Source organism: Hordeum vulgare, chromosome 2H (genome assembly GCF_904849725.1).
Source record: "Hordeum vulgare subsp. vulgare chromosome 2H, MorexV3_pseudomolecules_assembly, whole genome shotgun sequence".
NCBI classification, from domain to species: Eukaryota; Viridiplantae; Streptophyta; class Magnoliopsida; order Poales; family Poaceae; genus Hordeum; species Hordeum vulgare.
The window spans coordinates 251,145,096-251,171,585 of NC_058519.1; the positions used below are offsets into that span (position 1 = coordinate 251,145,096).

Sequence of the window (26,490 nt, forward strand, 5' to 3'; positions counted from 1 at the left end):
TCCAGGAAAAAATGACTATTTTATCTCCACTCTTTCTAAATTGTCAACAATACATGCAACATAAGTTTGCATCTTCGAAACAAGTCTACCACATGCTGGCATACAACATTTAAGGTGTCCCGGTTATGATAACAGTAATATCGGTTATCAAACCAAGTAGAGCCATTGTCTCTTGTGGGTATCAAACCAAGCACACACCTTTAAATCTACAAGGTTTTCAACAGTTCGCTGCCTCGAAACAAGTCTACCACATGCTGGCATACAACATTTAAGGTGTCCCGGTTATGATAACAGTAATATCGGTTATCAAACCAAGTAGAGCCATTGTCTCTTGTGGGTATCAAACCAAGCACACACCTTTAAATCTACAAGGTCTTCAACAGTTCGCTGCCCCCCCCCCCCCCCCCCCCCCCCCCAAAAAAGAACAGTTCACTACGGTAGATTTCATGGAAGAGAGGAACATACTTTCAGCTCTGCCATAGCCTGTGTCAGCTTCTGGCATACAACGCCCCTACCGCCTAACACTTCGCCAAGCTCCCTCCGCAGTCCATGTCATTGTCAGGCCTCCCCTGAATCTCAAATCTAAATCCAATTCCTGCCAAACCAAAGACTAGGCAAGTCCTCTCAGTCTGGTTTCTACGGAGTAAGGCTCATGGAGACATTGTTACTGCTGAGGGACATTGGGACACAGGCAACACATGCTGCTGCTTCTTGTCCTGAGAGCTGAGATGTACATCTTCCGCAAACATGTTTTTCAGATTTTAGGGGTTCTATGGTCAGCTGTCATCAGCAGCACACTAGCTACAAAGGTGAGCTGTACAGAACAAACAATGAGTCACCATAGAGCATACCAGTAACCAATAACTGGAACATCATGAGCCCTCGGCTGAGAACACCAGTATGTCAGCCACCGTATTATCAAACATCCAGTGACTTACTCAGTAGTGAGCAAGTCAGCAACGACCAGAAACACAACTCCATAGTCTGACTACAAGAATCCAAAATATGCATTTCATGGTCGAGTTGAGCCAGCAGAAAGTGAGCCATCTCTTAAATACACTAGGCACAGTTGCAGTTGCTTTTGGACCATTTCAGTAACCATTTGCAGCCTTCCTTGTGCTGTATCTCCAGCTATTGGCGATCCATTCACCGTATTCACTGCTTTAACAACACTCTGCTTACACCTCTCCCAATCCACGTGTTGCAACCAGCAAGACCTACCACCATGACTGCCATCCATTGCAAGGTATGTGACATGACTAGTGTCCCCAAAGGTGTACCTTAATCTCAGAGAAACACAAAATGGCAACCAAGCAGCTCCACCAGATGTTCTCACATGCGGTGTAAGATTATGGTCAAGCACGAAAGTTAGGGTAAAATCTACTGAATTGTTGGCTCTGTCATGCTGAATATTACTCTTGGATAATAAAGAAGGTTCAGTATAATCATCTGAAACTGATCTTGGATGCTTTTCCAAACAAAGTTCAGCCCTTGCCCTCTCTGCAGTAGCAATGTCCCCATGAGCCTCGGACAAGCTTTTATTCCATGCAATTAGTTTTACAAATTCTTGTATAACTAAAATGGGCAGAGTAAGCAACATGATAAAAGAAGCAATCCTAGAAGCATCATAAGGTTCACAGGCAACACATCGGCTAAAGTAATCACATATCTCATGTATCTCAGATGGTGTTAGCTCTCCCTGGGCGCTGCTCTGAGGAACTTGCTGTTGCTGTTGCTGGTGGTGAAACCTCTTCACATTAAGAACTTGAAGATGCAGTTGAACTCGGTGAACACTAACTGCAAAGACATAACCGCTGCAGGAAAAATGAGTCAGAATATATTTAGATACAGTATTCCTTAAGGAATCTACATAGATGTTGGTGCGCATTGACAGATGCGATAATAACCTAATACTCCCTCAGTTCCTAAATATAAGTCTTTTTAGAGATTCCACTAGGGGACTACATACGGAGCAAAATGAGTGTCTATATACATCTGTATGTAGTACCCTAATGAAACCTCTAAAAAGACTTATATTTAGGAACGGAGGGTGGTATATACCAGCACTTAATTCTACCATTTTGATCTACTCCCTCCATCTCAAAATAAGCGACTCAAAAGTGACTCAACTTTGCACTAACCAAAATAAGTGACTCAAAAATGACTCAACTTTGCACTAAAGTTACTGCAAAGTTGAGTCACTTATTTTGGGACGGAGGGAGTACAATCTTTTTCGAGAAAACGCAAAAAACCTTTGCGTTTCATTGCATTGATGGGGGGGGGGGGGGGGGGATACATCCTCCTAAGAGGCTAGTACAACGGTGTTACATATTGATCAATGGACGTCCCAGGAGGAGGGCAAGGTGATCCTAATCCCTTTAGCCCAACTTCGGGATTCGTCCTTGATCTTGTCAGCGAGCTCAACCAGCGATGGGGTTACATGGTCAAAGACACACGCATTTCTATGCTTCCAGATCATCCACGGCACCAAGAGTGCAACCAAGGCAAGCGCTTTGCGGAGCGGGTGTGGCGTGGCATCTCTTGCCCGCAGCCACCCGTCCTGGAGCGTGGCATCCTGGTCAGGCACCGGAGCCGGCAGGCGCAGCCAGGACATGACCTCATGTCAGGTCTGTCTCGCGAATGGGCATGTGAGCAGCAGGTGCCGGATCGTTTCCGGCTCTTGGTCGCAGAAGAGGCACCGAGGGTGGTGGGGGAGGCCATGGCGGGCGAGACGCTCTGCAGTCCAGCAACGGTCCTGGTTGGCGAGCCAATGAAAGAACTTAACCTTCGGCGGTGCCCAGCCCTTCCAAATCAGCTTCCACGAGCGGCAAGTGATGGATCCGTGGAAGGTGGCCCGGTAACATGACCGAGCTGTGTAGTTGCCGTTCGCCGTCCAATTCCAGATGAGTTTGTCCGGCTCGGTAGACAGGGCGGTGTGGGACACGAGCAGCCATAGTTTGAGGTACTGCCCAATCTCCTGTAGGCCAAGGGTGTCGTGGATATCCCGCGCCCATGCATTGCCGCCGATGCCCTCCGCCACCGTCCGCGATTTCCTGCGGTTTTTGGGGATGCACAGGTACAGCAAGGGCGCGTGCTCGCGGATGGATTGACCGTGGAGCCAGCGGTCCTCCCAGAAAAGTGTTGTCGCACCATCCCTGAGCAGCATGGTAGTGGAGGCGTGGAAGAGGCCGCGCTCCTCGGGTGTGAACTGCAGGTCCAGGCCGTGCCAAGCCCGGTCAGTGTCCGTCCGCAAGAGCCATAGCCATCTGAGCCTAAGGGCGAGCCCTGTGCGCTCAAGGTCGCGGACTCCCAGTCCACCATACTCGATCGGCCGGCAGACCCGGCGCCAGTTCACGTGAGTGCCCTCCATGGGCGGCCTCGCGGCTGGCCCAGAGGAAGCCACGCTGAATCTTCTCGAGCTGCTTCAGGGTTTTCTTCGGGGGCGCGAGGGCGAGCAGTTGGTGGATGGGGATGGCACCGAGCACCGACTTGACGAGCGCCAGCCGCCCGGCCTTGTTCATGAGCCACGCCTTCCACGACGGAAGGCGTCCAGCCACCTGGCCTTGTTCATGAGCCACGCCTTCCACGACGGAAGGCGTCCAACCACCCGGCCTTGTTCATGAGCCACGCCTTCCACGACGGAAGGTGTCCAGCCACCGTGTCCACGAGTGGCTGCATCTGGGCCGCGGAAGGGCGGCGGGTGGTGAGAGGGATGCCCAGGTATGTAATGGGGCAGGTCCGCCACCTGGCAGCCAAGAATCTCCAGCGAGGCGGCCGTTGACTCGTCCCCGTGCAGCGCCGTAGCAGAGCTCTTGCTATAGTTCACATGGAGGCCGGAGGCAGCACCGAAGACCCCCAGAATGCCCTTCACGGTGAGGACCTCATCGGTCGTGGCGTGACAGAATAGCATCACATCATCAGCATAGAGCGAAATGGCCGGGATAGCACGGCGGGGGTGGAGACTCCGGAGGATGCCGGTCTGGAGGGCCCGCTGCATGAGGCGGCTGAGGGAGTACAATCTAACATGTAGTAAAAGACCATATACTTGTATTGTTGCTCTTAACAAGCAACCGTCCAGACTAGATAAGATTATAAGCTTGCTATTTTATCTTTTGGTTTAATTACATACTATTGTGCTAGGGATAAGATCTCAAAGGACATAAAATATTTAGTTAGCAAAAATTGTCAGGCACGTCTCTATTTAAGGATGGGCAGAACTGTACTTAAGGATGCACACAGTGTTGCCTTGTGACCATGAGGTCACAGGTTCGAGTCCTGGAAACAGCTTCTTGCAGAAATGTAGGGAAAGGCTGAATACAAAAGACCCAAAGTGGTCAGACCCTTCCCTAGACCCTGCGCAAGCAGAGCTACATGCATCTGGCTGCTCTTCTTTTTAGCATCTGGTATAAAGTGATGAGAACAATCAGTTTTCCCTGCATCCTATTAACTGGATCAAATTTGATGGGGGCCGAATTGCCTAATGTATAGGAGAAGGCAGAATTATTTCTGTTCAGAAGAATGGATCAGTTCTCCCTCCAAAAGTTTACCGCCCAAATCTATGGTCTCATCTTTCACCTAAAAATTCCTCCTTCAACCCTTGACATCCATCCCTTCTTTTGTACAATATATATGAACAAGAAAAACTAAATTATTATAAATAGGACAAGATTCATGTAAAGAATGATAAGAAGATTTTGCACAACTCTGGGAACTTTCCATGTGCAATTGTGTTCTAATGGCACGCATCTAGTGATCCAGTTGCATCTATCAGAAAAGCTGGGGATATTTGGCTTTCTGTAAAGTTAAAAGGCTGGGGATATCTTGGCTTTCTTGTAGATACCATGCTAATATATAAATAAATTTCATCTTACCCCACAAAAAAGCGCAACGCTGGCTGTTCTTGATCCAAATTCAGAAGTGCACCTTCATTATCTTTCAAAACTGACCCTAATATATCTTTCAGAATATCACGAAATTGCGCAAACAACCATAGAACTCCAAGGTACTTGAGAATGCCTCGCAACACCTTCTTAAGAGCAGCATGGGGGACCCAGCCACCACCATAGCCACCATCATCTCCAAGCCCGATAAAAGCTGTGTTCAATTCTCCTTTCATATGCACAGGAAGGTTAGTGTCGAGAGAAAGGTGTGCAGGAGCTCCATCAGTCCGTGAAGCAAATCCTGAAGGTAGAATGGCATTGCTTGCTCTACTCACACTAGCTGCTATCTGACAACCAACACCTGAAGTTAGCTTAATTTCCCCAGGTGGGCCACCACTCGAGCGATTCGCAGCAGTAACTACATGTTGACTTCCAGATGAAGTATTGGGACTAGTATGTCTAGCACTCAGAAAGCTCGGCTCAAGAGTATTTAGACCCTGAGCAACATGCTCCATTATGAATGGTCGAAATTGTGGGCAAGGTAAAGATCCACCAACTGAAGGTCCACCTTTCGGAGGGGTTGCTGGCTGCAGCCAGACCTGATCCCCAGCAAAGCAGCGCATGTCAACAGAGAATTTATTGCGATATATAATGCGTATCCAGTATGGCCCACGGAGCACAACAGAGACATCAAAAGGCATCAAAGAACTAGGAACTAGTCCAGGCCCAGTCCGGCCTACAGCAGAGAGCATAGAGGAAGTCTGAGCATCATGACTGTTTATATGCACAGTAGTTGGTGATGAACCATTTGCCAAAAGAACATTGTTTTGCTTTTGTGCAGAACCAGAAACAGTAGGCATCTTTGAAGGACGAATTGCACCACCAAGGGAAAGCAAAGGACCTGTTGTCAGTCTGATGCAATCCAAAAATGATGCTACCTCATTGCAATTCACAAAATCCTCCAAAAACTGCATTATGGGAACATGATTAAATGAAAGATTGACAATATCTCATGCAAATTTCATATAGAAGCATGAAGTCTTGTTCAGAGTTTAGAATGCCTAAGTAGAAAATTCAAAAGTCTGGCGCAACACATAGATTGGGAGAACCCTTCGCACTATCTCGGTAAAAAAGTACTCCCTCCGTCCTAAAATTCTTGTCTTAGATTTATCTAGATATGAATGTATCTAGTCACGTTTTAGTATTTAGATACATCCATTTCTAGACAAATTTAAGACAAGAATTTTGGGACGGAGGGAGTACCATGCAAGTAATGATGTTCTGTGGTCACATTTTGGTCAAAATGAGCTTAAATCGACCAGTGCTGCATCACAATTTTGTTCATGAACCAAATGCTAGCCAACTACAGATAAGGAAACGAAATTTAAACCACCAGTATTTGACAACTTCAAGTTACAAATAAAATATGCCTTGGTCGACTGCTAGCACTCCAAAGATAAAAATGTGCACTTTGATCAACAGTTTACATGTCAGACAAGCAAAAGTACAAAACAACATCATATCTGAACAAAAACAGTATCTAAACTTTTAAATAAGGCCCTGTTTGGAAACCATAATAGATTATGATAATCTGGATTATGAAGATAGATTATATAATCTGGTTTATAAAAATAATCTAGGTGGACATGTTTGGACGCTAGATTATATAAACTGTAATCCATGTTTTACATTGCATAATGACCTGTCTGTCCTCTGTTTTTTTTTAAAGAGGAGGGTGGCGGTGGTAGGAATGTAATTATCTCCAACTTTACAAGGGTAATGGGTCATTAGCAATCCATAATCTGATTTTAGCTGGTGTAGAGTAGATTATGAGTTTTTAATAATCTGTCCATCTAGTTTTTATAATCTACACAATAATCTGTCCTGTTTGGGGACATAATAGATTATAAAAACTGGATTATATAATCTGGGTGGTTCCAAACAGGGCCTAAGTCAAGTAGTTCAGTTGGATGCAAGTGACTATAAAGTGGGCAGCCTGGTGCACGTAGCTCCGGCTTGCGCAGGGTCCGGGAAGGGTCAGGTGACTATAGAGTGGATTGAGAACAAATGTAGTTTAATCACTAAGGCAGCTGCAGTTCAAAAAGGAAAGCATGCACAACTGCACTGCTACCTATCATACCAACCTCACCAAGAGATATCACTAGTCCCCATCATACCAACCTCACTGAAATCTTTATCAATATCCAATCTAGTAAATGAGGTGACACATTTTCAAATATAAAACTTTAGTCAACATGCAAATGAAGCATAATCACAAGTCAGTCAAACATGCAGTAATGTAATGCACAAGTTGCATATACTGTGATGCAATACGCTTGTATCCAAAAACCATACCTTTGTGTGTGGCCAAAGATGATCTGGTGAAATACGCATTGTGCAACCAACCTTATCGGCCTCCCATTCAACAACAAAGTGAACCATCGTCATGGCATTGGCACCGTAACTGAACCACAAGTTCATCAAACCAACAGCGTTAATCCGGAAAGTTTTAGCCGTCTGGTCCGATAACCTATTCCTGAAACCTTTTCTTGCAGAATGTAACTTTGCCCTTCTAGCTACCTGATTCTCAACTAGTTTCTCATCTACGTTAACACGAATCAACCTCCGCATTCCACAAGCAAATACACGAGCATTTAAAAGTCGTCGTAATTCCAAGACAAGCCGTTGTATACTATCAGCCTCAACAGAGTTGTAAGTCAAAATGATCCCATCATAGTCAAAATAGATATGTGAATCCATCTCACAAGTGTTTGCAATGCGAACAGAACCCCATTCTGTAGTATTGCTGCCTCCATGAAGTTTCCACAGTGCACCATAATATGGATCGTTGATCCTAACACTCCACGACATGCTTCCAGCTTTGCCAAGACGTAAGCATGTGTGTTTCCAGGAACCATCTTGAGCAAAAGGCAGCCGTAACCAAAGACTAGAGGAGGGTGTCCCCAGACCAACTTCTTCTACATATGGAATGTCAAGAGAATTCATCTGGGTAGTCAGTTGAGCATATTTGATACAAAGCGAACAATGCTTTATGACTTGAAGAAGCACAGAAGCATAGATATTTTCTGTAATACAACAATTTCCTTCTTTGAGTATAGTTCCATAGGTGAGGGTTGTTCGAGATTGCACGTTGCTTGCATCTTCTAGCAGCTTCCTTCTCTTTCTTGGCCCGCCATCGATTATTGATCGCTGTAACGATGGGATGTTCAACAAGAACTCTGAAAGATATCGCTTTCTAGATGGAACTTCAGAGCGTAAAGTGGAGATATTCTCCAAACCTGCCAATTTCCAAATAAAAGCATAACAGTAAGAACAAAACCTCACTTTATTTTACAATAAAAAATTACTTGAATATCTTTGGTTAATGTGCACAGTAGTATAGTTTGGATTATTTGAGAAAACAAAGCGAGATTTATTTCCATCCACAATAACATGATTTCTCGAGATCTAAATGAGCTCAAGTCATGAGCGGATTCACAAGCTGATAGCTTGGATGGATCACCTGCAGGGTCTGAACTGGTGGTATCTGTACTAAATGCAGACTTCGAATTACTCAGCAGATAACTGTCCAAAGTGACACCAGAAGCGAGTTTTGCTGTGTCGGTGTTAGAACGTAGTAAGTCATCATCCAGTTCAGGTGGGCCAGCTCTACTGCTATCCCCCTGATGACCAACTTCTTGAGGACTCAAATGAATTGAGGGCGAACTATAAGGCAGCCGATTTTCCTTACTTGGAGAATCTTGCTCATATCCTAATACTGTGTTAACAACAGAAGAAAATGAATGCTTTAGAGGAAGAGACTCGTCAATTCCACTTTGCCTGGGAGACCTATCTTCCATGCTTTGTTGGTTCAACTTGCTTTGTAGTACCTGTAATTTCTCTACATCAAGAAGATTTGCACTGCATTCATCTTCACCTAGTTGCATCTGACCAATGTCAATTCTGTTAAACCTTACAACTTCTTTAGCGTCAGTGGTTGTATCAATATTAGACCTGTCTTCTCCGTCAGTATGCACCTCAAGCAAATAAAAAACCGGCATGAGGTTGTCATCAAGTTGCATCAGAAGATAATAGACATTTGTACCCCAAGGAAATCCCATAACCATAAAATCTGAACCATATAGTATGGATTTTGGTATCTTCAGAGTAATCTGACACTCAGAGTAAACCTGGAACAACCACCAGACAAATAAATTTAGTATATATGTTTTAAGATAAGATAGTACTATATGAACGAAAACAATCAAATATAGAAACGAGGTTTCACTATGAGTACAAATAAAAGATGTTAAGCTTCATGCACTAGCCAACGCAACCAAATATAGAAACGACGTTTCACTATGAGTACACATAAAAGATGTTAAGCTTCATGCACTAGCCAACGCAACCAAAAGTCCGAACTGATGGAAAGGGCTAGGCAATCCACATATACACTTCAACACCCCCTCACTTGTAACGCGGAAAGTCAAGAAGTCAACACGTGGACAAACTCAGAGATATGGCTCAAGAGGCCTATACGTGGACAGATAGGGGGCGGTCGCAGTTTTTTTAATAAACTGCGAAAGCCAGGACTTGAACTCTAAGACCTTAGGCCCTGATACCATGTTAAGCTTCATGCACTAGCCAACGCAACCAAAAGTCCGAACTGATGGAAAGAGCTAATGCAATCCACATATACTGTAACACCCCCTCTCACGTGTGACGGGGAAGAGAAGTCAACACGTGCAACCGGAAGAGAGCAACGGCGCGCGAAACTCACGTATGACTCAAGAGGCCTATACGTGCACACAAAGGGGGGCTACCAGCAATTTTTAATAAATTGCGAAAGCCAGGACTTGAACTCAAGACCTTAGCTCTGATACCATGTTAAGCTTCATGCACTAGCCAACGTAACCAAAAGTCCGAACAAATGGAAAGGGCTAGGCAATCCACATATACAATTCAACAAAAGAATGGTCGATGTTCTGCCCGGTCGACCGGCTGAAAGCCGAGGCCGGTTGCTCGCGAGCCGTTGGATCTGACACGCTAAGGCCATCTGATCCTCATCCCATTTATTCGTTTGCTTTCCTCCTTCGCTCCCCGCACAAAGTACTCGGAGTTGTACATCGCCATCTCTCCCCGCAGACGCAGCAATGTCATAGCGCGCTGCCCCGCAACTGCTCGCCAAAGCACCTCATGGGCTCGCCACTCGTTGCCATGCAACACCATCGTAGCACCGTTGTCGACCACGGATCCGTTCGTCATGCTACCCTTTCGATCGTTCCTAGCAATCTCAGCACGTCTTTTTCCGCCATTGCAGCTCTCCCATGTGTTCGGTTTCAGCTCCCCATGATCGTGCTTGTAGGATCCCGGTGCACCGGTCACAGCAAGTCTGACATCACATGTCGGTTGTTAATTGCTTACCAATGAAGGTCAGCATCACATGTCGGTTGGAAATTGCTTACCCAGATCTGCCACAGCTTTTTAGACTCCTACTACTCGCTCTGACCTCTTGAAGGTCAGCATCACCCAAGCTCTTGTTGTCGTGCCCCGTCCCCATGACCTAAAGAGGGGAGAGAATTCTACCACTAGCAAACCAGCAACCAAGCCCCAAACTTCGAATCCCGCCGCCGTCACGATCCACGCCTCCGATGGTACATGGATCAGCGAAGGACTGGGAATTTTACCACAGGGGAAATGTTCCCGAGCAGCCCATCCGCCCTACTGATCTGCACCCAAACGAAATTGGCACCGCCACTCGCCACTGGAGCTCAAAATCACCACTACCACACTCTAGGGAAGGGATTTGGTGGGACTTTATGATCTGCAAGGGAACAACCACCAATCCGGAATGTCGGTGAAGAGTTGCTCTGAATACCAATATGTCAAATCCTAGAACAATTCAGACATGTACTTGCGGAAGAAATTAGGAATTGACTATATGCTAGTATAGAGGCCAAACAGAGGGCTGATTTATCTATTACAGCTATATGTATCAGAGTTTAGCCATTCAGGCCAACTGGGAATTCAACGATAGCCAAAACCATAGCCACATCACGACTTATATAGGCTTCAGTTCTACACCCGCCACTGTGGTAATAGTGAAAGAGGTCAACAGTTAACTGTGGTAACGGTAACGGTAATAAGCATCTTACGGTCGAGCGACGAGTCCTTGCAAGGAGTGAGATGGGACATTGGATCAAATTGAAGAATTTTCGGATAAGCTACAGCTAACTGAAGAAATGTAGCGGTTAACTGAAGAAGCGTTGTAGTAGGGCATTAACAACACAATACCGCCATCCAAACCCTTGTAGATCTGGGGAGAGTGGCTGACACCATAGCTTCTTCAGTTTTTCTGGGATAACGAAAAGCAGAAGAAAAAGAAGTTGTCGATGACCGAGTGAAGGTGTGTGGGCCCTGGACTCGTTCTTTCAGTATGCGCACGGTCACCAAGCCATTGTGTCTCCTGCTCTTCAGCGGCCACGAGCAGAGGGAATACTTAAGTAGATCTGGTGTTGCTAGACCATGCAGGGCAGAAGGTGAGGGCAAGGGGAGGAAACGGGGAGGTGGGGGAGGGGCTAGCCCAAGTGGTGTTGGCGTGGCAACTAACAGTGGACCTGAGTCAATGAACCAGCCCAATTTTATTATACTTGGTCCAAATTGTGACATTGGCCCCACTGGACTTGGCAGATTCTCTAAAATACTTGGTGCCAACTGCAACTGGTGTCAAATTGCTTTGTAGTTACTCCTTTGATCTACATTATGACAGTTCACATTATTCATATTGGGTTACTGTTTCTTTGACATGAAAATGGTTACTGCAAGACCAAGTATGATCAATCAGTTGCATGAGAATTCTTTTATTGGCTATTGTAATTACCAAGCAAATAATTGTACAACCAAGTAAGGTTTTGGTTTTAGGTTCACCATGACCAAGACGACGTATTGCTGTTTCATGTCGTAGTATATCTAAGCTCCTAGATTTTTCCAGTATTCAAAGAGATCTTCGCAAGAAATAAGTTCAAGAGCTGATTGCAACACAACAGAAGAAAAAGACAGCAAGTTGAGCAAATTGATAACCTTCAGGCCCAAAAACCTTCCTGTCGCAGCAAGCAAGTGAAGGATGCTTCTGGTCTTTAAGCTCACGAAGACCTCAGGGGGTGTTATGCTCCGTTTATTAAGGGCTTCTTCAGAGTCTAATACTGCAGAAGGTGGTAATATATTTTTTGGTGATTGCAGGAGGAAGCCACCACTCCTATTGTAGAAAGAAATAAGGTATAAATTTAGGAAGTAAAGGGGACTGAGCTGCAACAAATATAGAGATTAGATAGGGGGTTTTATCTTACCATTCTGCATGCTTTGTAGCATAGGGGTCAGAGGTCTTACAGTCTTACACGCCCATATTCTATGGTCAAACTTTAACTAAACTCAAAATCAATTCTCTCCTAAACATCCCCTAAGGAGGTACTTTTCTTTCCTTCATGACAACGGACTTGTTGAAACCTATTCAGGGGGGGTAATCGTGTACGACTTTCATTCCTAGTATTGATGGAAGGCGTAGAAATTAGAATAGAAAGAACTCACTATAAGACACTCTTGATTTTTATTGGAATCTATATTATGGAACAGGCAGGAAAATAGGCCTTTTATCATGAATTAAAAGGATCACTCCCTTCATCCAAAAATATAAGGCTCGCACGCTTTCCAATATTTGTTCACCAATATGTGAATTACATGATAAAAATATTGATACCATTGATCTCTTATTAGAAAACACTTTTCCGTGGTGTCAATTTTGTACGTATGAAGTAATGCGGACTTGAACTAATAGTGGTCAAGATTAAATATTGAAAAACACTTGCATCAGTGCCAGTCTACTTGACAGATATAACCATAGTTGTCACGGTATCACCTAGGAATTCATTTGCCTGCCAACCAACACCTAGGTAAAGCACCCGTTGGCACCGAGCTTGCGGTTGTGCCATCCCACGATGCTCAATGTACGCAAGGTGTGCGTGTGCCACAATCACCATGCTCATGTCATCCCATGAGCTGGTCAAGACACACACCTAAATAGCTAACTAACTAACCAGAACGAGATAGGCCAGGGCATGGACATGCACATGCTGCATGGCTGTTTATTTAGCTAACAGTATAGCTAAACAAGCTAGCTACTGACGGGAAACAGGATTACAAACTCAACAGCAACTGCAGTTGCGCGGCGCCGGTCGACATGCAGTTGTACATGGCTGGCGGGCATGTAACTGCTGTTGCGCGCTGCCGATCGACATACAGTAGTGCGAAACTGATGGACATACAGTAGCGTGTGGCCGATGGACGTGCAACTGCAGTTGCACACCGGTGGATGCGCGTGCAACTATACTTGCTTGCAGCCTGTGGACAAGCAACTGTAATTGGTGCCGGTGCACGAGCGTGCAGCTGAAGTTGTGCGCCACCAGCTAAATACTAAGAAAGCAAAGACAGGATTCTCACATAAAAGACTACAAGAAGTCACTGTCATACCTACTATACTGCCAGAGAGTTTACGACTGCATGTTGGTTGCTTTAAGTACCATGAGTCCATGACCATGGAATGAATATTCTTTAAGAGAATAAACTGACAGTAAATACCTTGTGGATATTAAGGACAAGAAATTAAGGATGAAGCATCAACCATGCAGAAGGTAAATGACAACAGACCTGATATTTATTCCCAGGTGAATATACGATTTTCCATATGCCCTAACCTGAAGCACTTCATTTGTACAACAATTCTCGAAGCCCCTTCTATCCACTCTCTGCAATTTATGGACAGAGACAAAACACTAAAAATCAGAACTAAGCAGGGAAGCAGGCATAAAAAATGCCCACAAGCGAAAAATCTTCAGAAGGGATTAGCACAAGTGTTAGCTCGAGCAAATATAAGAAAATAAAGAGTTCAGTGAAGTTGAATTTTCAGTAATGGACTGGTACAAAAAAATATGAATCCTGCTTTGGCAAGTGCAAATCAGTAAGGTATCCCATACATAAGAAAATCCACTAGAATGCTCCTAAACATAGTGGTTTATATTAGCACCTTTTGCAGGACGTCCATATGAACTTCTTTCTGTTTCAGGACAACATCAGATGGGGATCGAGAAATCTGAGTATTTTTTTTCAACTCCCTCTGAATTTCCAAAAGACGTGTGTGTATATTGCAAGCAATTGCTTTCAAAATGAGTGCCTCAACATCAATGCAACTCAGATCAAGAGAAAGATCAGCTTCTTTATCTGTAAGTGGATCCAATACAAATGAACTGTGCTGACACTTTATCTGCATATCTTGCAGTGCCTCAACTTTAATGAATGGAGATGAATCAGATTCTGCTGACCCACTATTTCTTTCATCCAGCCAATAATTTACTTTCAAACCAGGTATCTTTAACCCACTTGAATCAAGCTCTCCATCTTGACCAAGCTGCGTTGGAGCATTATTCCCACCTTGTCCTGCACTTCTATGACTATCTGAGACAAGTTCAGATTTTATTGCCTCTTTCCATCTACCTTGTCGTAGAACATTAGTCTGTCTAATTACGGTGTCCATAACAAAAGAGATGCATAGCTCATGGAGAATTGTATACAAAATTGTGAAGGGATTGTCAGCCACAGCCATTCTCCGTTCGATGTCATCACCCAGAACATACCGTCTTGTCTCTTCAAGCTTAATAGGCCCGGTCTTCTCACCAACAAGTAACTCAATATGTAATATCCTCCACAGCGAGAAGTGCCCACGGTAACCTAACGTAAGGAGTACTTTGAATTCACCATCTACCTGTACATTGGCTATTCCATCAGCCACCAAAACCTCAGATATTTCTTTAGGAACTAGGGTTTCAAGTAATTTTGCCCGCACAAGGGTGCTTAATTTCTTCAATGTAGGCATCCGCTCATCTTGAAAAAGTGTATTCTGAGTACCTATTTCCTCTACAGATTTAGGCAATCTCCTATAGCTCCCTGTATGTATGACTTCTATCGCAGATGAAACATCAAAAATGGGAGCACGGGCGTGCTGCAATCCTTCATGCATAAAGAACAGTGAATCGCCTGTTTGGGTGAAGCAAGTTTCATGGCTGGAGAGAGTCGATGCAAGTTGCTGGCAGTAATAAAGCAAAGGCACCTGCAGAAGATCAAAAGCAATTTCTCAATCACAAAATTACTGATACATGATTTGATGGCCCGAATATGTTAATGAAGGGGGGAAACTTAGTTTTGTAATACATTCTTTGTTGAGTAGCTAAGGAATTAAGGTAGACTGTAGCCTGTCAGAGCAAATACACAATGATAAAATACTTTAAAGTTGGCATTTTGGTTTTCTTTGTGACTTCAGTACCCACTTCTTCAGCTAGAATTTTGCATACATAGAATCTCTAAATGAACTTTGGTCCTTTCCTCCATAAAAAACACACATGGATGCCCAATCAGCACAAAAGAAATAAAAAATGCGAGAAAATTAAAAGAGGGGGGGGGGGGGGGGGGTATAGTCTCCTTTCTAGAAAACACGAGTAGTTTAAGGAGAAGCTGGGGATCAACAGAACAAAAAAAGGGAAATCCAGAAACAAATATGAAAAATTGTTTTTTAACTGAAATTTTAGTTTGAAAGTATGTTTGGTTGATTCCACATCATGCGCTGCCAATTTTTACTAGAGATTCTTTGACCGTTTGTTTAACTCCGCCTATGTTGTCTCAACATAGCCGGTCCCAAGCCCGGATAAAGGAGGAGGGCTGTGATAGGCTTGGCGAGCCAACGTCAAAACTCGGCCACTCTTATGGAGATGAAACCCAAAAGATTTTCGTCAGGGCGTAACCCTCTCAGCAACACGCCACATCGGAACCCGGGTGCGGTATCAAATGGACAAGGGTCGGGCCGTCACCCCCTTGGTGGCGCGTCATATCATGATCTGGATACGGTGGCAAGTGAGCAAGGATCAGGTTGTCGCATCCTTAGTGGCGCGCTACATCGACGCCCGGGTGTGGTGGAAAATGAGCAATGGTCTTCGCATTTGACTCGACGAGTGCGAAGGGTAAGGAAGCTAGCCAGGCCTAGGAGGCTCAGCTAAGGTAGCTGAAACGTAGGGTCCCTGACGAGTAAGCTTCGGGAGCTAGTTGATACCGCGGTGAGGAGATGTGTTGATATCCTTTGCGTCCAAGAAACCAAATGAAGGGGACAGAAGGCGAAGGAGATGGAGGGTACCGGCTTCAAGTTGTGGTACACAGGGACGGTTGCAAACAGAAATGGGGTAGGCATCTTGATCAACAAGAGCCTCAAGTATGGAGTGGTAGACGTCAAAAGATGCGGGGATCGGATTATCCTGGTCAAGCTGGTAGTTGGGGACTTAGTTCTCAACATTATCAACACGTATGCCCTGCAAGTAGACCACAATGAGAACACCACGAGGGAGTTTTGGGATGGCCTGGAGGACGTGGTTAGGAGAGTACCAATTGGCGAGAGGCTCTTCACAGGAAGAGACCTCGATGGCCACGTGGGCACAACTAACACAGGTTCTCAAGAAGTGCATGGGGGCTTTGGCTATCGCATCAGGAATCAAGGAGAAGATGTCTTAAGCTTTGCTCTAGCCTACGACATGATCGTAACTAACACCCTATGTAAGAAGAGGGAATCACATCTAGTGACTTTTAGTAGTGGTCGGCACTCTAGCCAGATTAATTTCATCCTCTCGAGAAGAAAAGACAAGCGTGCATGCCTAGATTGTAAGGTGATACCTGAAGAGAGTGTTGGCCCTTAGCATAAGCTTGTGGTTGCTGACTTCCGCTTTCAAATTCGTGTCCAATGGGACAAGCGTGCCAAAGTCGCTAGAACGAAGTGGTGGAAGCTCAAGGGGGAGGTAGCCCAGGCATACAAGGAGAGGGTTATTAAGGAGGGCCCTTGGGAGGAAGGAAGTGATGCAACCAATATGTGGATGAAGATGGAGACTTGCATTCGTAAGGTGGCCTTAGAGGAGTTTGGAGTGTCCAGGGGAAGTACAAGCGAAGCTAAAGATACATGGTGGTGGCACGATGATGTCTAGAAGGCTATTAAGGAGAAGAAAGTGTTTCAGACGCCTATACCTGGATAGGAGTGTGGATAACATAGTGAAGTACAAGATGGCAAAGAAGGCCACAAAGTGAGTTGTGAGTGAAGCAAGGGGTCGGGCGAATGAGGACCTCTATCGGCGGTTAAACACTAAGGAAGGCGAAAGGGACATCTATAAGATGGCCAATATCCGAGAGAGGAAGATGAGGGATGTTGACCAAGTCAAATGCATCAAGGACGGAGCAGACCGGCTCCTAGTGAAGGACGAGGAGATTAAGCATAGATGGCGGGAGTACTTCGACAAGTTGTTCAATGGGGAGAATGAAAGCTCTACCATTGAACTAGACGACTCCTTTGATGATACTAGTCAATGATACTAGCAGGCGTTTTGTGCGGCAAATCCAGGAGTTTGAGGTCAAGGAGGCTTTAAAAAGGATGAAAGGAGGCAAGGCGATGGGCCCTGATTGTATCCCCGTTGAGGTGTGGAGAGGCCTCGGGGAGAGATATCCCATGGTGTATGCTCTATGCAGATGAAGTGGCGCTAATCGATGATAGTAGGACGGGGGTCAATAGGAAGTTCGAGGTATGGAGACAAACCTTGGAATCGAAAGGTTCTAGACTTAGTAGAACCAAAACCGAGTACATGAGGTGCGGTTTTAGTGCTACTAGACATGAGGAGGTTAGCCTTGATGGGCAGGTGTTGCCTTAGAAGGACACCTTTCGATATTTGGGGTCAATGTTGCAGAAAGATGGGGATATTGATGAAGATGTGAACCATAGAATCAAAGCCGAATGGATGAAGTGGCGCCAAGCTTCTGGCATCCTCTGTGACAGGAGAGTGCCACAAAAGCTAAAAGGCAAGTTCTATAGGAGGGTGTTTCGACTCGCAATGTTGTATGGCGCCGAGTGTTGGCCGACTAAAAGGCGACATGTGCAATAGTTAAGTGTGGTGAAGATGCGCATGTTGAGATGGATATGTGATCACACAAGGAAGGACCGAGTCCGGAATGATGGTATACGAGAGAGTTGACGTAGCACCGATTGAAGAGAAGCTTATCCAACATCGTCTAAGATGGTTTGGGCATATTCAGCACAGGTCTTCAGAAGCTCCAGGGCATAGCGGACGGCTAAAGCACGCTGATAATGCCAAAAGAGGTCGAGATAGACTAAATTTGACGTGGGAGGAGTTCGTAAAGAGAGATCTGAAGGACTGGAGTATCACCAAAGAACTAGCCATGGACAAGGGTGAATGGAAGCTTGCTATCCATGTGCTAGAACCATGAGTTGGTCACGAGATCTTATGGGGTTCACCTCTAGCCTACCCCAACTTGTTTGGGACTCAACTTGTTTGGGACTAAAGGCTTTGTTGTTGTTGTTATTCCCTGGCCGTTTGTTTGCCTATATGGAAATAATTGTGAAGGCAATGTCAAGACAGTGGGCAAGTTCTCATAGGCAACCAACTAAGTAAGAGCAAAGATGTCATGGGCTGCAAAGATTTTGGTAGGGAAATTTGGGCACCAGAAAATCCCTAGAAACAACCTTTACAATGAAGATATAAAGAGAATTGAGAAAAGGGAAGAAAAATAAAAAGAATAGATCAGATTGCTTAAGCGTATATGTGGATTGCCTAGCCCTTTCCATCAGTTCAAACTTTTGGTTGCGTTGGCTAGTGCATGAAGCTTAACATGGTATCAGAGCCTAAGGTCTTGAGTTCAAGTCCTGCCTTTCGCGGTTTATCTAAAAAATTGTCGTTGCCCCCTTTGTCCACGAGTTGACTTTCCGTTTCACACGTGAGAGGGGGTGTTGAAGTTTATATGTCAATTGCCTAGCCCTTTCCATCAGTTTGAACTTTTGGTTGCGTTGGCTAGTGCATGAAGCTTAATAGAGATAACAAAAGTGTTTGAAAAACAGGAAAATCCTTCATCTAAGTGCCAAAGTTACGGAAAAATATGTGGATTTTGAAGATGAAAAAAAATTGAACAAAAGCCTCTCATAATGTTAAAGAATTATGTGGTCAAATATTTCTGATTATTACAAGATTTCTTAAGTTCCCTACAGTTTTTAGTAACTTAACTGGAATATTTAAGTTCTTTCCCTAAATTTTAATCTCTATTCTTAAAAATTCTGACCATGTCACGTGCTTGGGAATCAGCAAGCTGGGACGTGGAGCGTAAGAGGTAGTCGTGGGATACCGGTGACCGGGGACGGTAGTCGGCAACCGTGGCGGCAGCAAGGGTGAGAGTTGCATGCGGCTCAGAAGCAAGAGGTGAGAAAATAGAACATTTCTGGTTACTTTATTGCTCAAGTGGGGTGCTATGAATAGACAATACTCTAATTGGAATTGGATTCGGTTGGCAGGGTAACCTTCTTTGGGACTAAACCTTTCCGACTTACGAACCGGACTCTTACTCTAACTCTAGATGGACTCAGACAAGCACTAGACTCAAACACGAACTAGGGCGGTCCCGCACAGCATGGCCCTTGCGCATGTATGTTCGGCCCCACATGACATCTCCCCCTCCATTTTGAAACAGCTCGTCCTCAAGCTGGAGGCACAGATAACGATCCCAAACATCCTCCAAGAGGCATCAGACGCAAACTGGCCTTCCCACTAAATCAACACTTGTTGAAGACCACAAGCTATGCGAGCACACGGTGTCTTGCCTGGAGTGGGGTAGATGCGCCACTAGAACATAGGAGGCATCACCGAGGGACCAGCCCATGATATTCTTCAACTGGCCAACACGAGAACATCATGAATGTCAGCGCGAACCAGAAGTTCCAGACAATAAGCCACCGAGTCAACCTTGGCGACAATCTTGAGCGGCGCATGGCACTTAGGCGCCAACTTGTCCTTCACATCGGGGCCTAAGAATGCTGCCAACCAATAATGAAGGCACAACCAGGCCAACTCACTGATGTCAGAGGACAAAGGAGGATTTTTACAATCGTACTAGTTTTTGTAGTGTTACGCCGCCTGAAAAAGCCGCCCACGGATGTCGATGAAGAACTGGTGAGGGTCGACAATTTGCCGCTCCACCGCTTGATTGTGAATCTCCCCTGGAGTGTAGGCTTGAAAGGAAGGAGGATCGCGGCCATAAACCACCCAGAAGGGAGTATCCTTGAGCGCCAAGTAATAGGAGGTGTTGCAGCAATTTCCGGACACTGGAGCCACTAGTGAGGGCGATCTCCGATGAGGGATCTCAGGTACATGCCAATCACATGATTTACCGCCTGTGACTGGTCGTCCGATTGAGGGTGAAAGGTGGAGCACATGTGAAGGCGGGTGCCCGCAGCCGTGAATGAGGCCTTCCAAAATCCAAAAGCAAGAACCACACCATAGCCTGAGACTGGAAGCTAGAAATCCATGTAGGTGCACAATGTTGGAGAAGGACGACTTAGCCACTGACTCCGCCGTATAAGGGTACGCCAAAGGGAATGAAGTGTGCATGCTTAGAAAATCGGTCAACGGCCCTGAGTATAACGCACTTGCCGTCAACCTTGGACAACCCTTCAATGAAGTCCAACGCAATGTCCTCTCAAATGCGAGATGGCACTATCGGTGATTGAACCAAGCCATTTGGATGAATCCACTCCCTCTTGTTGCGTCTGGCACACGGTGCAGGCGCGTATGTAGTTTTCGAGCGCCACCCGAGCCTGGGGGAGGTAAAAATCCTGACGAAGGTGATGCAACGACTTTTGAAAGCCCTCATGCCCCTGGTCAGGGGCAGCAACCAACAACAAAGGCCATGGAAGAGGCCGATGCCTGGCCCTATGATGGCGCGTAAGTAGGTCCCCGACACGTCACGTTGAGAGAGGGTGTCGGCACAACGTTATGGTGTCCCGGCTTGTACTCCACAATGAAGTCAAATCCCAATAGCTTGCCAACCCAATGATGTTGAGGGATGGTCGCAAGCAGCCGGCGAGGAGGAACTTGAGGCTGTAGTGGTCGGTCTTAACAACGAAGACGCTCCCCCCAAGGTACGACCGCAATAGTCGCATAGTATGGACCGAACCGATACACTCCCGCTCGTAAGCCACCAAGGAGGCATGTCGGGGAGCGGCTGCACAACTGGTGTAGGCGATCAAGCCGCCATCCTGGTGAAGCACCGCGCTGAACCCTAAGCCTGAAGCTTCACACTCCATCGTGAACGGTATGGTAAAATCAGAGAGTTAGAAGACCTGTGCAGTTGTGAGAGCGGTCTTCAGGCATTGGGGTGCGGGCCCATCCTTGGACCATAAGAAACCCTCCTTCGAAAGTGTCGTGAGAGGTGTCGTGATGACACCAAAATCGTGGACGAACTTCTGATAGTAGTCTGCCACTCCCAGGCAGACGTACACCATACGGACCATCCGTGGAACCGGCCAGTCAAAGATAGTGAGTATCTTCTCGCTATCCATGGTGATTCCAACGGCGGAGATGATGTGGCCGAGGTATGCCGCCGACTCCTCGTGAAAGGAACATTTGGAGCGCTTGAGGAAAAGTTGATGTGCCCTCAAAGCCTTCAAGACGAGCTTGACGTGAAAAGATGGTCCGATCAAGTGTTGTGGGTCAAAATGTCGTAAAATAATACGAGCACAAAACGACGTAAAAAGGAACGAAGCACATCGTTCAACACCTGGAATATCGCCGAGGCATTGGTTAGAGCGAATGCCACCACCACGAGCTTCAAGAAGCCTTCATGCGTGTGGAACGATGTCTTGTGGATATCCTCTAGAGCCATGCGTAGTTGATGGTAGCCAGAGCAAAGGTCCAGCTTCATGAAGAAGCGGGCGCCCTTCAGCTCATCCAAAAGATTCTCGATGACGGGAATGGAGAACTTGTCCTTCATGGTCCCCGATAGCCGACGCGGAATCGCGAAGTGCCCTCGTGCTTCTTCACCGGGAGCACCGATGAGGAGGAAGACGACAAGCTACGATAGATGAGGACGCGTTCCAGCATCTCAACACGTTGCTTCTCAAGCTCAACCTTACCTTTTGGATGGCCAGCTATTTGTATGACCGGATGGCCACCTGTTGAGACCCGAGGAACAATCGTATGCGGTGATCGTATGTGCATGGTGGAGGAAGCCCTTTGGGCTCGGTGAAGGTGTCTGCGAAGGAGGCCAGGAGGCCGTCCAGGAGCTTCCTTGCCGATGATGATGGCGGCATGTCGGAGAAGGTCGGGAGGCCATCCAGGAGCTTTCCTTGTCGATGGTGATGGTGACATGCCGAAGAAGGCCCCAACAAATGATGTGGTCGCCAACGGCGAACGTGACGTGGAGGAGACACCCATCCAAGAAGGGTGCTCCGACAGAAGCGACAAGATCCTTGCTGATGAAACTATGGGTGCTGCCAAAGTCTATCAAAGCGACGAGCTCGCGGCCGCCGATGCGCACGGCAACCTGCATGGTGTCGCTTGTAGGAATGCAGGTGATAGCTAGGAGGGAGATCTAGATGTCCTCGCAATCCTCATCAAAGTTACTGTCTTTGTTGACTTGATGTAGAAGAGGCGTTTGCAACAATTCCCGTGGACAAACTTCTCATCGCAGTTGAAACATAGACCCTTAGCACGCTGATCAACCATCTTGGCACCAATGAGCTTCTTGAAGGCAAGTGGCAGCGCTAAGCAAGTGGCATCGGACGCCACCGGGCCCGGACCTAACTGCGGGCGCGGCTGGCGGACCAAACGAGCATGTGTGGCCACCGCGGCTATCGAGACGTTGTGAAAGCACTCGAAGGAGACAATCTGATCCATGGATGCTTCAAAAGAGGTCGGGTTTGTCATCTCAACTTCCATCTTCATAGGCTCGCCCGGGTTGTTGGTTAAGATGTCCAACTCCTCGGTGGCAAGGATTGGAGGTATGCAAGTCAGGTGCTCAAGGAATCACTTGGTGTACTACAGGACCATGCAGGAGCGGCAAACCGAGATCAACTCACCAAAGGGATTGGCGTGCGTTAATGGTCTGAAGTGGTCCAAATGAGTTGTCAAAAATCTCTCTAAGACGGTAGGTTGATCTTCTCCTCCAAGTGGTCGTACACGGCACAGCATTGAGGTGGTAGGAAGCCAACCATGTCTTGTCTGACTCTAGTGTGCGCTGACAGAGCAAGAACAGGTTGCATCTGATCAGCCATGGACATGGATTGCTCTCCCCACCGAACATGAGAAAACCAATCTAGTAGAGAAACGGAGCTTGCTCAAATTCGTCTATTAGGGCAGTGATGTCTTCAAGGGTGTTTGGTGGTGGCAATGACGTCGGAGGCTGACTTATGATTGTCCCCGGGATCATAGATGAATCTGATACCAAATTGTCAGGTGCTTGGGAATTAGCATGCTGGGACGTGGAGCGTAGGAGGTAGTCATGAGATACCGGTAGCCAAGGACGATAGTCCTGGCGGTCCGCCGCGACAGCAGGGGTGAGAGGAGCGCACGGCACAGGTGTCGTGGGAACGAGCCTCATAGTAGAGGTGAGGGGTACGTAAGGAGAGGGCAGAGTCCTAGCTACGACGAGTTTGTACACACGATGTACGAGTTCAGGCCCCTCTTGTGGAGGTAACAGCCCTACGTCTCAGTGCTCAGGAGCTCTTGTCGTGTGGAATATGTGTGTTACAGAGGGTGCGAACCCTTGTGCCAGAGGGGAGGGGTGGCTTATATAGAGTGCACTACCCCTCATCAAGGCCGGGCAACCAAGGGTTCGATTAATAGAGATAAAGGCGTATGTTACTGATAACGTGCGTAATAAATGTTACTTATGACGACCAGTCGAATGCCCGCTTGTTGGCCTCCCTGGAGTGGCTTCTGATCTTCTGCGGTCGACTGGCTTCTAGTTCTTCCGAGTGAAAGTCTTCTGTCGAGTGAAGGGAGAAAGTCTCCGAGTGGATGTTCTACCGAGTGACCCATGCACCATGGCGAGTCAGTCGGAGTCTTCCTTGTAATCTTTAAGTCTTAAATGTAGTGCCCTTGGGTAGGATATGTAGGTCAGGCCTATGACCCTACCCTAGGTACATATCCCCATCAACAGGAGCAAGAGGGGAGAACATAGATCAACTTTTTTGCTTGTTTTATTGCTCATGTGAGGGAGGCTATATAAACAGCCAATTACAATTGAAGAAACAACCTTGGACTCTAACTGAAATTGGATCTGGTCAGTAGGATAACCTTCTTTGGGACTAAACGCTTTCAACTTAGGAACCGAACTCCTACTCTAACTTTAGATGGAGTCGGCAAGCCCTAGACTCGGACACGAACTAGGGCAGTCCGTGCGCAGCATGGCCCTTGCGCCTGTATGTTCGGCCCCACATGGCATCCCACTTTTCATGATTGTTTTCAATTTTCTGTGCTAATGGGTTGAGACGTGGAGCAAGGGAGGGATAACACTTGAGGGACCAAGATTGTTCTCTAGTAGAGTAGAGGGACCAAGCGTAAACTTCAGCAACAGAAGGGCTAAAAATATACTCTTTCCAATACTTTACTACCTTCAAACTAAATGGATAGCCTGACCAAACTGAAGTCGAAGCATCGGGAGCCCTAAATTATGTTAAGGTGAGTCAATTTCGCCAAGCAACGTGAAGACAATAATAACAACCCAAACATATACCTGACTAATATTTCCATCAATCAAATCTAAGGGGAATTGTTTTGTTTTGAAAATGTCTCAGTGAAATGGAAAGATTCAACATCGATTTAGCTCAAGGATATGGACACTTTCATAGCATTTTGTAGGTTTAGGTGTTGGTTCATAGACTGGTTTGCCAGATTTGTTGTAAAAGTTACCGTTCAAAAAAGACAAGTCTACTTGCTTGAGACTTGTCATATACTCATATGTCATACTGCTCAATAGCAAATGCATACTACTCATATGATTCACATAAATTCAGTTTTGTTGATGCGGACTGACCGAGTGTGTAAACCATGGTCTGACAAGCAAGGCGGATTGACAAGTCATACACCTTCTATTCTATAGCATCTAGGGTGCTGCAAAACTGATTCTCCGTGGATTCTGATTAGGATTGTGAGTCCTAAACTGAATGCTAAATGCCGACTAACTGCCTCCACAATTTTAGCAAAATTATACTTACAATAGTGGGTGTTCTCAGTATTCGCTCATTCTTCAGTGCTTGAAAGTTATACTCCCTCCATTCCAAAATAATTGAAGTTCTAGACTTGTCCTAAGTCAAACTTCATTAAGGTTGACCAATCTATATAAAAATATATTAACATCTATATCTCCCAAATTTGCTTCATTAGATTCATTATGAAATGTATTTCCGTATTATATATATTTGATATTGTAGATCATAGTATATTTTCCTATAGACTTGATCGAACTTAAAAATGATTGACTAAGGACAATCCTAGAACTTCTAATTAGTTTGGAACGGGAGAACTATATCATAAAGGAAAATATCCCCTTCAATGATATGTGGGTTTTGTAGGGCAGTCTGGTCGGAGTTATAATGGTGGAATGGAGACAAAACAGATTTTCATGTATACTCCATTCGACGCAATCATAGCCATCCCCAAGATTATAAAGTATTATGAATCTTATACAAGGATGCCTAAAATTCTTATAGTACCAATGAAGTGTTGAACAATGATTTCCTACTAGAGTGAACACTTCTGGCCATGATTGCAACAAAACCCAAAACTGTTTTCCATCACTCTATTCAACTAAGGCAGCCATCAGTGGGCAAGACCAGAGCAAGCAAAGGCCTGATCCTATAAAAACATTTTTTACTTGAGGACGCAAATTGCAGTTCTAATTGAACAATGAAAATTCAAACTCCTTATTCAAAGAAGGAAACAATTGACAGCTGCGGACCTGCTGGCACCACTTGGCGAGGACATGGAGCCGGAGCATGCGCTGGCGGGCGCGGTCGATGAATTTAAGCAGGTCGATCTTCTTCTCAGTATCCGACCTCTGCTGCGCTCCCTCCCCGTCGGCGCCCGCCCGCGACTTCTCCACGAGCTCCCGCAGCGCCAGGTAGGACTCCTCCGCCGCCTGCCGCGCCACCGTCCCCAGATCCACTGTCTGCTGACCCAGGTCCCCCGCCATCTACCACCACGCGAGAGTGAAGAGTCTAGGGTTTCACGCACGTCTTGTGGTAGGGACCTACAGGTGACTGAGCCGTGCCATAGCCACCGCAGCTGCTCTCCTGTGGGGCTTCCAGGAGATAGTAGAAGCTCCACGTACACGGAGCGGCTGGGCGGCTGAGCGGCCGCTGCCTCGGCTATAGAGTTACTCCCCCGCAGTGCCACCACGGGCTTCAAATTGGGGATCCTGTGAGAGGTTGGGAGCGGCAGCCGGTAGAGTTCGGCTTGGACCAGGAGGGGAAGTTCGAAAAGTTTGTGGAAGTGGAGCTGGGATCGCGAGGCGGCGGCCGGCAGGAAGAAGTTCTTTCTTTCCAAGGGAACGGCAGTAAGAAGATGGGCGAGCTGGTGGGTCAGACCGGGGTACACGAATCCCTTCCCCCCCCCCCCACCCCCCCACCCCACACACACACACACACACACACACACACACACACACACATATATATATATATATATATATATATATA

General features: G+C 46.2%; 1 protein-coding gene across 1 annotated transcript; it reads right to left on the reverse strand.

Annotated features, from left to right (window-relative positions):
• LOC123426010 (mediator of RNA polymerase II transcription subunit 14-like) lies at nucleotides 1–26,390 on the reverse strand. The gene is made up of 8 exons (XM_045109789.1): nucleotides 25,752–26,390; nucleotides 13,957–15,036; nucleotides 13,581–13,678; nucleotides 11,961–12,135; nucleotides 8,404–9,070; nucleotides 7,236–8,179; nucleotides 4,872–5,848; nucleotides 1–1,814 (listed from the first exon to the last, which is right to left on the reverse strand). The coding sequence occupies exons 1-8, from the start codon at nucleotides 25,983–25,985 to the stop codon at nucleotides 1,013–1,015; spliced, it is 4,977 nt and encodes a 1,658-aa protein (XP_044965724.1). The 5' UTR covers nucleotides 25,986–26,390; the 3' UTR covers nucleotides 1–1,012.
• Between the last annotated feature and the right edge of the window lie 100 nt (nucleotides 26,391–26,490).

Bases quoted from the DNA above. Each gene is read 5' to 3' on its own strand.
- LOC123426010 (XM_045109789.1), bottom strand. From the start codon at position 25,985: ATGGCGGGGGACCTGGGTCAGCAGACAGTGGATCTGGGGACGGTGGCG. The intron at 15,037-25,751 runs GTCCGCAGCTGT...GATCTTCTGCAG, and splicing joins TCGCCAAGTGGTGCCAGCAG to GTGCCTTTGCTTTATTACTG. The intron at 12,136-13,580 runs GTCTGTTGTCAT...TTTCTACAATAG, and splicing joins CACCTGGGAATAAATATCAG to GAGTGGTGGCTTCCTCCTGC.